Source organism: Abramis brama (assembly GCF_963993115.1).
Source record: "Abramis brama genome assembly, chromosome: 4".
Classification (NCBI taxonomy): domain Eukaryota; kingdom Metazoa; phylum Chordata; class Actinopteri; order Cypriniformes; family Leuciscidae; genus Abramis; species Abramis brama.
In genome coordinates, this window is record NC_139966.1 from 895001 (window position 1) to 909478 (window position 14478).

At 37.9% G+C, this 14478-nt stretch overlaps 1 protein-coding gene across 1 annotated transcript in view; it reads right to left on the reverse strand.

The window, feature by feature from the left end:
- LOC311081537 (protein NLRC3-like) overlaps positions 1–14478 on the reverse strand; it is an 85032-nt gene that overhangs the window by 39612 nt on the left and 30942 nt on the right. Inside the window, exon 6 of the mRNA XM_084112082.1 lies at positions 7250–7296. Within this exon, the coding sequence (XP_083968208.1) occupies positions 7250–7296 (47 nt within the window). The remainder of the gene's footprint in view (positions 1–7249; positions 7297–14478) is intronic.

Genomic DNA, 14478 nt, shown 5'->3' on the forward strand with positions numbered 1-14478 from the left:
GTCACCTCTGGGGGAATAACAAAACAATCCGTGGCGATGGTTTTGCAATCCGTCCGCTCAGTTTATAAACCGTACTCACGAATTCTCAAACTGTTCCCTCGGTTTAACAAATCGTGCCCACAGTTAATAAACCGTACCCACGAGTTTCTAATCCGCGCTCTCAGATTTGTAAACCGTGCCTTCAGTCTTTGCAATCTGTACCCACAAATTCATAAACCGTGCCCACGCTTTCGCAATCCGTTCCCACGGGTTTGTAATCTGTACTCACGGATTTGTGGCTCGCTCCCGTTTTAGAAGAACACCAGGAGACCGTTGTTAACGAATCATATTTTATATTGTTTTATTAAATATTAAGTGGAACACATCAAATTGTCTTGCGTCTGCATGTGTAAAGTGATTCTCAATTGTAGCGGGTATGGGGTGGAATAGAGGCTACTATTTAATATGAATGACGAGCATCAAAATCTTTTGTTTATTTGTAATAATCTTAGCACTTCATTATTATTGTCTAACCAGTATTATGAATGATATTTGACGAATTGCTTTGTTCCTTTTTTTGTAAGTTTTGGACAAAAGCGTCTTCTAAATATAATATAAGATGGATATCGCGGGATTCACGGGATTCACGCTCGTGCACAGTGTTGCTAATAAACTGGATGTAATTTAAGTTCTGTTGCTTTTATATGAAAATAATTATAACGAACAAGACACCCATTTAATTACATACCAAATATGTTTATAAATAATTTTTACTTTAATTACAGACATGTTTTATATATATTTTTATAAATAGGCATATGACAACAATCAAATAACCCATAGTGTCACTGTCAGAGAGTTTGGGAATACTAACACATAATTTATACACATAAAAACATGATATCAGAGTTTTAAAATATTTTTTTTAAAAGAGAACAATTCATCACGGTTGTTTAAGCCAATGAGCATTAAGCTGTGTCGTCAGCAAGTCGTTTCCCATCATGCTTTTGATCAGCGCAGCCGGTGGAGAGCAACTGCGCGCGACTGCAGAATCCGACAGGTCCGCCTTGCGCTCGCCAGAGATTCAGACATACGTCAGCATGACATCAGAGCCAGGCGGACCGCACTCGGCATGTCTAACCGGCATGCATCTCGCTCTGATCACCGGTGATCGGTTCTGCGCAGATTTTGCTCATCTCAAACAAGCCTATTATTGGGGCGCAGCAGCATAGCGGCTAATGCCGTAAGATCTCTGGTCAAACAAACGATTGGCTGAAAGCGCTGTCAAGTAAATATCTGATGTATCATTGGTTAAAAACGTAACCAAGCCTCCACGACATGGAGTCCACGTGCTGGCTACGTCATATCATAGCGTTAGCATGCCGAACGTCAGAGCTCATTTAATCCGGACAGAAGAGCAGGAGTTTGGCCTTGATGAGCTAGAGGAGCTGCTGTCGCCTGAGGGGGAACTTCTGTGTTAACAACTGAAGTGTGGATTTATTTATCTTTCGCATTCATTATTTGTTTATTTCTGTATTTCTGTTATTTCCAGAAGTCCAGAAATGTTGTTTTCAGGCACTTTGCAAGAGCGGTTCATCTCAGTGGTCAGTTTTTGAAACAGACATCACAATGTCTTGAATAAATACAAATACTGTGAACAAAGCTCTGCTCCTCCGCTTCTGCTGGCTTCAGTCACGTGACGCTGGCTCTGAACGAAACGCGTTGTGGAAACGCGTTGTCCTCGTACTTTTTGTCCCTCTCTGCTATTATAGTTTTTCAAGATGGCGGAACTACATGGAAGCCTCCGTGGACCTACCCGTCCCATGTGTATAAAGATAGGCTAATAAATTCTTCGTTTACGAGGATTAGTCTGATCATTGGCAGAGGTATTTGTACACCATTGAGGGCATATTTATTAATAAAAATATTGATTTTAGATAATAAAATACCTAAAGAGCTACACATAGTCCCTTTAAACGACAAACAATAAAATCAGAACCAGTATTCTGTTACGTTCATGGTTCCAGTGGCAGTAATGCATTCACGGCTTTTCAAAATGTCACAAAGCGTTTTAAGATTGTTTTAAATGAAATGTTGAAGTTTATAATTAAGTGTTTTGGCACACCACAACGAGTGGCGCTATGCATTGTTCTGAAGTCGGGTTTTATCCTGGCATGGTGAATTAGTGTTCGACAAATGCGGCGGCGCATGGTTTCCGCCCGACAGCGACGATATATATTTATTTATATGTATATACTTACAGAAACGATTTTTGAACGACATTGGGAGCTGTTCTCAATCCGATATGAACCACACTATGCGTCGACTGCAGAGGAAGCGCTGGTGTCTGAGCGAGCAGGTCTGAGGGTGCAAGTGCAGGTCTAATACACTCACATGCACACAAAACACACTCACTGTCGGTAGTGATCGGCGATACTGCAAATTTCGGTATAGATCCGACACCAAGTAAATACAGGGCCAGTATCGCCGATATCGATATCAATACTTTTTCATTTTAAAAGCATGCACTTGAACTTGTATGCACTTTCCTGTGCTAGAGCAGTGTGTCATGATCTATGAGGTGAATGCATCATTAATATGATAAATCTGAATATGTTTGCATAACTACTAGGCCTAAATATTTTGTGATTTGTGCTCTCAACTCGCCTGTAATTATTAGTCAGTGACTTTTACAAAACTACTCTAATTATACTACTAGCCTACTACTAGCATACTGTTCAAAGGTTTGGGGTCTGTAAGATTTTTAATTCTCTTCTGCATTTATTTGATCAAAAATACAGTAAAAACTGTAATATTACAATTTAACATGGGCTATCTGTTTTCTATGCCATAGTAAACTGTAATTTATTCATGTGATCAAAGCTGAATTTCCGGCATCATTACTCCAGTCATGATGATAATTCATTTTAATATGCTGATTTGCTGCTCAGGAAACATTTCTTATTAAAGGGATAGTTCACTTTGAAATTAATTTTTGGTATGTTTTAGCTTACCTCAAAGGCATCCAAGATGTAGGTGTCTTTTTTTCCGGAGTAGTTTCAATTTTGATATTTTTAGGTCAAACCGTTCTTGTCTGTCAGTCATATAATGCAGGTCTATGGTCACGGTCTCAAAGCAGCATGCACAAAGTCCAAATTAAACAATTCCCCATCGTCCAAATTAAACAATTCCCCATCGTAAGTACACATTGATGTCTTAAGACACGAAACGAGCGGTTTGTGTGAGAAAACGAACAGTATTTATATAGTTTTCGTCCTCTTGTAAACACACACACCCAAATGATCAGAGGACGCGGGTGCTTCGGTCTGCGCAAGCGCCGGAAAGCGCCGGAAAAGGTCAGAGGGCGCGGGCGGTTCGATCTGCGCAAGCGCCGGAAATTATCTCGTATAATCTCGTGTAATCTCGCGAGCATACGTAATTGTTTTCTTTTTTTAAACATCCTGACGTTTTTAAACGTCGGTTTAAACATCCTGGATAAGCGCAAATTAGAACCATTTCGATTAGCCGTCTTACCTACAATCTATTCTGTGTAAACAATGAGTGACGTACACGCGCGCTTTCCGGCGCTTGCGCAGATGGAACCGCCCGCGCCCTCTGACCTTTTCCGTCGCTTTCCGGCGCTTGCGCAGACCGAAGCACCCGCGTCCTCTGATCATTTGGGTGTGTGTGTTTACAAGAGGACGAAAACTATATAAATACTGTTCGTTTTCTCACACAAACCGCTCGTTTCGTGTCTTAAGACATCAATGTGTACTTACGATGGGGAATTGTTTAATTTGGACGATGGGGAATTGTTTAATTTGGACTTTGTGCATGCTGTTTTGAGACCGTGACCATAGACCTGCATTATATGACTGACAGACAAGAACGGTTTGACCTAAAAATATCAAAATTGAAACTACTCCGGAAAAAAAGACACCTACATCTTGGATGCCTTTGAGGTAAGCTAAAACATACCAAAAATTAATTTCAAAGTGAACTATCCCTTTAATATCAATGTTGAAAACAGTTTCATATTTTTGTGGAAACCATGATGCATTTTATGCAGAATTATTTGATGAACAAAGTTGAAAGAACAGCATTTATATTAAGTTTTTTAAAGTTTTTTTTAACAGTGTAAAACCCTTGACTGTCACTTTTGATCAATTTAATGCATCGATCCTTGTTGAATAAAAATATTCATTTTATTAAAAAAATCTCACTGACGTCAACATTTTGAACCGTTATGTACACTTTTGGTTTGTTTATTGCGAAATAACTCCCGATTGTTTCTCTGTCATCTAAGCAAGGCTTCGTTTCCCATTAACACACTGGGCCTGTGAGCTCAGCGAAGCACCAGCATCCAGCGCTCTCTGGGATTGACTGGTTTCGTCTTGTCTCCAGATGACTAGGAGAAAAGGTTCTGTCCTACACAAATATCCGCTAACATTTTTCCAGTGTACATCACTGATGCTGAACGAGTGTAGAAAGACGTCTGATTTTGGACAGTTGACCGGAAGTGACTGAGCTGGCTCACCTAAACCAGGAAGTGGCCGTGCATATAGTCCATTGTGTGTTGTAGGTGTGTTGGTGCGTTAAGAGTTTAGGAAATGTGTTAAAAGTATTGAAAAAATTGTCATAGCGATTGTACAAAACTGTGTGTTTGGAAGATGAATGAAAGTCTTACGGGGTTGAACAACATGAGGGCGAGTGATTATTACTGACAGAGTTTTCATGTTTGGGTGAACTATCCCTTTAAGAAATATCAGTCTATAATAGTTCTAATGAGGTTACTGAAATCACCATGGTTACCAAATAGATAAGATTAAACAGATATAAACAAATAAAAGAAATAAATAAACAAAAGAAAGATGCGATAGTATTCTTAAGTTAAGATCTTTCTGTAATCAGGAGTTATAAAACTGTCTGACCTTTTACAGTTTATTTTAACTGCACAATATTCACATTTTCAAAACTCTCGGTACCAACATCACAACAGATCATCAGAAGTGCACGCTTTCAAATATTTCAGCATGTGTTCAATCGTGTTAGTTCCATACACAAAATCATAACGTATCCTTTTCACTATATATATATATATCAGGGTTCCCGTTGTCTGGTAATTACCGGACATTGGCCGGAAAATTAAATGAAATGTCCGACAAAATTAAATCTCTCCGGTCAAATTGTCCGATTAAAATTGCCTAATAATCCCGCCCCCCTAACACAATCTGAATTTGAGAATAAGCCTAAAATGTATAAAGCAAAAATACACCGACCTTTGGCTATGTTATAAAGGAAAAGGCTCTACCGTTTGAAAGTTATTAAACATTATTACATGGCTTGGTTGAATTCCAATGTGGAATGCGGTCTGTTATTTCTTGATATCAGACCGCTGCGAAGCACTGATTTTGTTTGTAGGTGGGCCTCCAGAAAACTGGATGGGCCAGTTAAAATAAGCCAAAAATTAAAAAATAAAATAAAAACGGGTTCCCCTTCATCTCCGTTTCAGCGCTTTTCTGGGCATTGAGGACAGCGACTCAGTAGCCTACCTGAATTTAATGCGTAATTAGCATAGGTAAAAAAAAAAAAAAACCTTAAACAGGATTTTTTTTGTTGCTTTTTTAATACAATTACAATTTCATTTAATTTATTGTTTAATAAAATTATAGGCCTATTATTTTTAGTTTATTAACAGCAACAACAGCTGTAAAGATGAAGTTGACGATCGCCATCTCCTTAGTGAACGCGAGAGAAATGCACATCATGGATTACATAATCAGAGAGTAGCCTATTTCTTTTCGTTTTAAATTGTTAAAAAGACATTTCAAGCTTTCTTAAGATATATTTCATGTCTGTGAGGCATATGCTGAGTTTCGTTAAATTAGGATGAGATGCGCTCCCGTTCACGAGCAATGCAAGTGACCGCGCGGGCGCCTCTATGATTAGGCCTATCGTCTGCTATATTTTGCTGCTTATTTATTAAATACAGGCAATTGGTTGAAAAAAAAAATATTAAAATTAAGATACAATTTATACAAAACGAAATTCACTTCAAAAAAGTCATTCTACAAAACCAAACTTAATTAAGTGGTCAAAATCATGTCTGACCCGCTCCATGTCTCTCGATATTGCGCATCCTATCTTACTCTTGCGGTTCACTTTTCATAATCCACATAAATAAAAAAATAACATTATAATATTTTAACAAATATTAAACTAAATGAGCTTTTTTAATGGCTACAACGCGTATAGTAGACCTAGACTCTCTATTTGTACAAATTGCTGCACATTCATTTTATTCTGAATTTTGCACACATAAGTTGAAAGGCATTTGTTTGTGCATGCATAGCAAAACATATCTGCAACATTTATCAAGTTCACTGATAATTATGCGCGCATTTATTAATTATTATCTTAATGAATAATGAAACAAGGACGAAGCATATAAACTGCGTTGTTTGTTTAGAATGGAATGGATCGCAAATAGATCCGAATGAAGAAACGTACAAAACCATAGTAGAAAATGGGTCTCGAGTGTTCCTGCAGAGAGGGGGTTCTCGCTGCAGAATCGGATCAAGACGAAGCAGCGAAGTCGCCTTGCGGAGAACAAGGTTACGCGGCTTATGCGCATTGCAAGTTGTGGAGAGACACTGGGAAGTTCGCTTGAGTAAAAACAATAGGCTTCAGATATTTTATGTGGGGAAGGGGGATTGGTTTGTTAAACTATGAATGTGAAACCATAGTAAAAACAATTGGTGTTGATTGACGCCAATCGGACGTTCATGTTTTTTTTCTGTTTTTTTTTTTTTATTTGAAAGTTAGGCTAATAAACATGTTGCATTCGGCCTGATTATGTCATTTTTTTAAGTTACATAGCCTTCCTCCAGTTTTCCTCAACTTGACTAATTAAGAGGCGATATTTGACCGGCATATCTTCAAAATGTGACCGGCACCATTTTTTTCTAGCGGAAACTCTGATATATATATGTCTATGTCTATAGATATATAATTTCTACTTTGTTTGCAATTTCTGTTATGTAGGGAATTATTTTTAAATAAGCAATTTATCTTAGATTATAACCACTACGTCAAAGTGTGTGTGTGTGTGTGTGTGTGTGTGTGTGTGTGTGTGTGTGTGTGTGTGTGTGTGTGTGTGTGTGTGAGAGAGAGAGAGAGAGAGAGAGAGAGAGTGTGTGTGTGTGTGTGTGTGAGAGAGAGAGAGAGAGAGAGAGAGAGAGAGAGAGAGAGAGAGAGTGTGTAGACGTACATTTGTATGGTCCTGCTGTAATCCTGATCTCTCCTCCATGATCCACACTAGAAAACACACACAGTTAATCAGTAAAGACACACAACCAGACACACACTCACTCACTCACACACAAACCGATACACTCCACACACTCACTCACACACAAACACACTCACACAATCTCTCACTCAATTAAATTATATTCAATTCAGAAAACTTTACTGGCATGACAATTACATTTTGTATTGCGAAAGCATTAAAACAACATGTACATCTATGTACAGGAAAATAAAAATAATATTATATATATATTCATGGGTAGATAAAGCAAAAATTAAAATAATAACATAAATCAATAATAAAATAAAATAAATCAATAATAATAATAAAAAAGTATAATAGAGAAATCATGTAACGACTGAACTTAGAAATTTAACATTATATACGTGTGTGTGTGTGTGTGTGTGTGTGTGTGTGTGTGTGTGTGTGTGTGTGTGTGTGTGTGTGTGTGTGTGTCTGATGGGGTGTGTGTTTTTGGGCTGTGAGTGAGTGTGTTTATTAGATGTTTGCTTGTTTCTGCTCATTATATTAATATTCATGTTTGCTGTCTGTCAAATTCCTTGTCGCAGGAGTTTCTTAGTCTAATAGATGCTTTTGATCTATCGCAGAGGATCAACGACTCTACTCATATTCAAGGCCACACGTTGGATCTCGTATCTTATGGGCTCGATGCCACTGATATTGTGTTCTCAGATGTTCTGCTGTCCGATCATAAGCCTATTTTATTCTCCAGGGCCCAGAAACACCTCAGACTCCAGAGGGTTAAAGAACAGTGACGTTACTGCCTCATTACGGAGAAATATCCTGTAGCTTTTCAGTTGTGTTAGAAAAGTCATGTATGGGGGTTTCCGGTGAGCAGTGTAATGGAGTAATGGACTTCCCCATTCAGTGTCCTTTAACTACCCCACCGAGTTTTTCCTGACACACTACAAACACTAAAAAGACAACTTTTGAATAACAGTACCCATCTATAATGGCGAGTAAAACAGCGAAAACATCCAAGCGAACATGATAGCCGAGGCGCCCGTTACACCAAACGAAGTGAACATGTAACTCAAAAATGTGGAATGGCCCAAACACTTCTGATCAACTAAAATTCCCCTGCGTTAACGATGGCTCCACAAATGATTTGGGCAGGCCTGTGTCTACCACAGAAATATAAGAGGCAATTGATTTCAATTCAATGGCAAATCTCCTGGCCCTGATGCCTTTACCATCGTATTTTATAGACTTTCTCCTCCATTTTAGCCCCAATTCTACAAAGAGTGTATAATGAGGCCTTTCTTTCTAACAACCATGTCTGAGGCATCCATTTCATTGTTGCTTAAGAAAGATAAAGATCCACTGCTTTGCAGTAGCTACAGGCCAATTTCATTGTTAAATGTGGAATTCTATCTAAGGTTCTTGCCCTCCGCCTTCAGCAAGCGTTGCCTGCTGTTATTTCCCCTGACCAGACAGGTTTCATGACTGGGAGACACTCAGTCTACCAGAAGACTTTTTAATACCATCATTGATGCTGAGAAGGCATTCGACAGGGTAGAGTGGGAGTATTTTTTATTTTTTTTTAAATAAATTTGGTTTCAGCTCCAATTTTTTATCATGGATTCGATTACTACACTCCTCCCCTGTAGCATCTGTGCAAACCAATGCAACACTTTCTAAAGCCTTTCTCCTTCATCAAGGCACACGCCAAGGTTGCCCCCTTTCGCCTCTATTATTTGCTTTGGCTATTTGGCCTTTTGGTTGTGAAGTGAGGAAAAGTTTGAGGGCATTACCTGGTTTTGAACCTCTTATAAACTGTCCCTTTATGCAGATGACCTTCTTTTATATATAGCTAACCCAATTTCATCGTTACCACCAATCCTCGAGATTTTTGTATCATTTGGCAAACTCTGGTCACAAATTATATCTTCAAAAGAGCTAATTGTTCCCTATAAATTTAGCAGCTGAGACACTTTCCCAACATACTTTCCCTTTCCCCCTTTCCCAACATACTTTTAAAGTGGTCTCAAGAAGGATTAAGATATCTAGGCGTATTCATCACTAAGATCACAAAGATATCTCTAGAAAATGTTTTAATTCTTTAATTGATGTTTATAAGGCGGGTATAGATAAGTGGTTCTCTCTTCCTATCTCGTTAATTGGCCGTATTAACTTGGTTAAAAGGACAATTTTACGCACATTTTTATATCTCTTCCAGCATATACCCCTTCTCATTAACAAGTAATTTTTGTCACTCTACTTTTGTCACACTTTTTTTGTGGGGTGGCAAGTGTGCACAGATTAGGAAAATTGTACTCGAACTCCCAAAGTCCAAAGGGGACCTCGCTTTACCAAAAATACGGGTTCAATTTAGGAAGCATATTGGGTTAATCAGACCATCTGCTCTGGCTCCTATAGTAAACCATTTATCTTTTCTACCATCATGTTCTGATCCAGTTTTTTCTGACTGGTCTTCTACGGATCCCAGTACCATTGAGAAGTCTTTATGATAAAGGAATATTTTTATCCTTTTCAGAATTGTCAGAAAAGTTTTAACTTCATAAAACGGATCTTTTTCGCTTCTTTTAGATCAGACATTTTGTACAAAATCAGTTTCCCCAGTTTTCTAATTTTCCTCCTGATTCTAAAATTCTACCCATTTCTGTCTGAGCTAAGAGAAAGAAGGGTGTCCACACTTGGGTTAATCTCTGTAATTTATGAATTAATAGATTCATTAAATCCCGGCCCCTCTACTTCACTCAAACATACTTGGAAACAAGAGCTGGGGGTTACTATACTTAGATAGAGTGGGATTATATAATTGATTTTGTATATTCTTCCTCTATTTGTGCCTGGCACAGTTTGATGTAATACAAGATTCTTCACAGAGCCAAAATATACCCAGACAGAAGTGACAGTTGCAATAGGTGCAAACAATCTCCAGCCAATCACACTCACATGTTCTGGTCCTGTCCAGGGGCCTCATTTATAAAGCTTGCGTACGCACAAAACGGGGCTGAAAACATGCGTACGCCAGTTCCTGCGCAAAAGGTGGGATTTATAAAAAAAAAACTTGACGTGAAAATATGCGCACCTACACGCAAACTCTGACCCATGCGTACGCACATTTTGGAGACGGAGCAGTTTGGCGACACCGATGGTGAGTTGGAGTTAAATGTATTTTTGGTCACTTTTAGAATTTAGAATTAAAATTAAACATAATACAGAAAGATAATACAAATATAATTTCACTCACCAAGCCTGTCACATGAAGCAAATATCCATTCCTTCTAAAATGTCCGTGCCAGTGAGCGCGTTGGGCCGTTTAGTGAAACTGACGCAGTTTAAATAAATAAAATAATGATTTAAACTATGTTTTACTTCTGATATAAACATTTAGATTAAATATGCCATTCAAATTATGGAGTTAAACATTTAAACATGAAATCATACTGAAAAGTTACAACATTTTTTTATATTCAATCAATAGAAATATTTGTTGTGGATGCGATGTTTTTTGAACACTTTTCCTGTGGCGTGCTGTGCTTTAATGTTTTAACCACAGAGATAATTGCTTATCATGATGATAATACCAGATTGTCTGAGAAAATAGTTTCGTGCAAATAATGCCCAAGGCCTATCTGTTTCCATTAAAAATAGAAATCAATTAAAAATACAATTCGGCAAGTGGAAAAGATTGAGAAAAACTTTCTCTGAAATGTATTTTACACTATTTGATTTATGTAGACTATTTAAAAACAAGGCAAGGATAGACAACTACTTGATTTGTATTAATGTAATGTTTCTTGTACCGTTTATATCATTTGCATATGTTTATTCATCCACGTGATAACGTTTAAGTTATCACGTGGATGAATAATCATATGCAAATGATATGTAGATGAGGATCTGCATTGTAAAACCAGGCGTTGTAAGCTCCATATATGGTTATTTCGGGTGGAGACGCATGTACGCACAATCTTCCGCTGACTGGGATTTATAAAGTGAATTCTGCGCAGGTTCTGGCGTACGCACGGTTTTATAAGTCTGAATATTTTTTTGCGTACGCCATTTTTGGATTTTGTGCGTACGTACACTTTTAGTAAGGTTCCTACGCACAGTTTTATAAATGAGGCCCCTGGTCTGACAGAGTTTTGGTCTAAAATATTTGAAACTTTGAAAAAAACAAATCAGGTTTTCTTCAAAAATCAATTTTTTTTTTTTTAGAAAAGCGGAGCTGTGATTCATTAAATTTTTATATATACACGATGTTGTATCTGCACAAAATGCCAATAAATATATTTTGAAATAAGAAAAGTTGGGTATGTGCTCATGCGTCACCCCACTGGACCTCAGCTAACACAGCCCCTTTTTCAGACATCCTACATTAGTTGCGAAACTGTTTGACTGATGAAATCGCAGGGAAGCACTGACAACAAAATTTCTGTGCTCTTGTATGTGTGTGTGTGTATGTACTCTATGTGTGTGAGTATTTATGGGAGAGTGGGAGAAAGCAAAAATAAAAAGTTATTTTGTAGGAAAATCATGGAAATGGTTTGTGATTTATATCCTACTGTTTGTGATATTTTCTTTGTCTTTGTGGGTTTTGGTTCTTTTGCTGTTGTAAGCTGTCAGGACCTCTGAAATAACTGAAATCATTTTGCAAAGTGATATGGAACTGTAATGCAGGCAAGACCTAGCCTGGCTCCGCCCTCCTACGTACTTCCGCTCAATTTCATTTTCCTTCAGTACTACGTCTGGGACTGCTGTATATTCTTAGGTTTCCAGAAATAAATTTTTTGTAGGACCAATCAGCGAACAGAAGGAGTGGCTGTGAACGATGACGTTGATGTAGTGCGTCAGTTTGAGTTGGAGTAATGGCAGCGGAGAAAGATGTGAGAAAAGCTATTTGCCGTTGTTGCAAAACTGCCGAATATACAGAAGTTAAAGCCGGAGCAAGAACAATGTTTGCTAAGTTTTGTTGGTGGCCATGATGTTGTGGCCCTCCTCCCTACGGGGTTCGGGAAAAGTTTGATTTTAAAGCTCACTCTGCTAGCACTAGAAGTGCCAGAATTCTATATTTTTAACTCTATATCTTTAATGATAAATCCTTAATTGAGAGATTAATGCATTTATTGTATTAGGATGTCTTTTAAAAACAAAACAACACCAAACTGTACATTTAAACAAGTTTAATTATAATTTATAAATAAATAATATTCGTAGATGCCTGAACAAAATGACGGAGATGTTTTCATGTTTCCACTGTTCGATCGCGCCCGCGCCCGCCGACACACACACCATATTCCAGCATTGCAGCCTGTTCATTATAGTGAATAATAATAAAATAGTCAACCTAACATGTAAAAATTCCACTGCTCTGTTTGTTTCTCAGTACTAGTAGGCTACAATTCGTACCATTTTATGCGTGTGAAGAGGATGATTTTTTCCGTCGATATTGGAACGTCAGTGAAGTTCAAAGCCTATGATAAAGAATAGTTTAGCATCCAAATACATCGCAAATGTTGAAACCATAGACTGTAAAAAATAGGTTGAAACATTTTGATTCTAATTAGAGAGTTACGTGAGCCCAACGCCGCTTACTTTCACTTTCGCTTATAAAGCATTTCATTTTTTCATTCTTGTTCTGTTCTGAATGTCATTACATTTAAATGATTTGTTGTTGAATATGTTTAGTGTATTTTTTTTACCACATTTTATTGTTGTGTATATTGGTATAATAATATACCGGTCAATATGACCGTTTTATGGCCGAAATAGGTAAATATGTTCATTTGTTGTTTTTTTTGCCTTATGTGTAATTTACATAGGTAATTTATATGAAAAACATTTTAAATGAAAATACAGACACTTTTAGGAAAAGTCAGGTACCAGCAGGATTGTATTTATTTTTTCAACAAAGTTATTGCAGATATAAAATTCAAAACGGTCAAAATGACTGCCATGGCAGTTCTATAGTGGTGAATGAGTTAGCTAAGGCGAACGATAGGGATGCAAAGCCGATAGTTGTTGTCGTCTCCCCTCTTGTTGCACTAATGGAGTGACCAAGTTAAGGAGGCAGAAAAGTTGTTTCCGTATCGCGCAGTAGCCTGGTGCTCACTGTACAGCATTTGCGGCAGATCCGAAACGACCGCAGCGGCGTATTGTTAATGATTAGACCCAGCTTCGACAGTTGACTGAATACATCACTGTCCTTAGTGTCAAATATACATTTTGAATTTGTAAATGTTTCCGGCCGGTTTCGGCGCATGACATACGTCACGACCACACGTTAGCGATTGGCTATGGCAGATCCTGAGTGACTCTGGGCAGATCCAATAGTTTTGAACTTTAACAGAGAACCCGCCTACAAGGAAGTAAACGTTTCTCAATGGAGAGATTCCAGACTCTCTGTACAAATGAAATGTACAAGAGTCTGGTAGAACCAGGCTAGGCAAGACCTGCCTAGAAATGGGAGCTCTAGCGCAAGTTCTACCGGGAAGACTCTAATATCACGTCATTCATTAACCACAGATCTAGCCAATCACTACTCAAGTTTTCGGTGGGTGCTTTGTTCCACCAGCCACTGTTAATGTGTCCCCTCTACTAAGATCAAACTTCATTCAAGGTAAGGATATTACTTTGGTTACTCTGCTGCTCCCTTCACCAGCGGCAGAGCGACAAATAGTGGACTGCGGTGACGTGGCAGTTTTCTTAAAAACTGCTTTTCCAAGACTGCAACGCAACCTCTCCTTCTCCGAATTTGTTATTGCCTTCAACATTTACAGAGACAATATTTGCCAAACATTTCCCAATTGCTGGGAAGAACTCGATTTATGCCAAGTGATGATTGCAGACTTTAACCCTCTGAGGTCGACAAACGACTTTTGCTGGATTTTCTCCACATTGTAGCACTATAAACTTAAATTTCTCCGTCATTTATGGTCATACAGAAAAAAGAAATATACAAAAAAAGAATCTGTGATATTTCTACTTTTGTATGTGTCCACTTACAATCAAATCAAAACATTGTGCTTTTGTAAAATAAAGAAAATAAACCGGGTGTGCGTTTTGCCTCTCTGTCGCGGTGAACTTTTTTTTCTTGAGCACGTCTATAAACTGAAACAAAACTCAGCGAATACTTGTCACACATTTATGAGCCATAAACCTTTATAAACATATAAGTGTGTACTTTTAAATTAAAT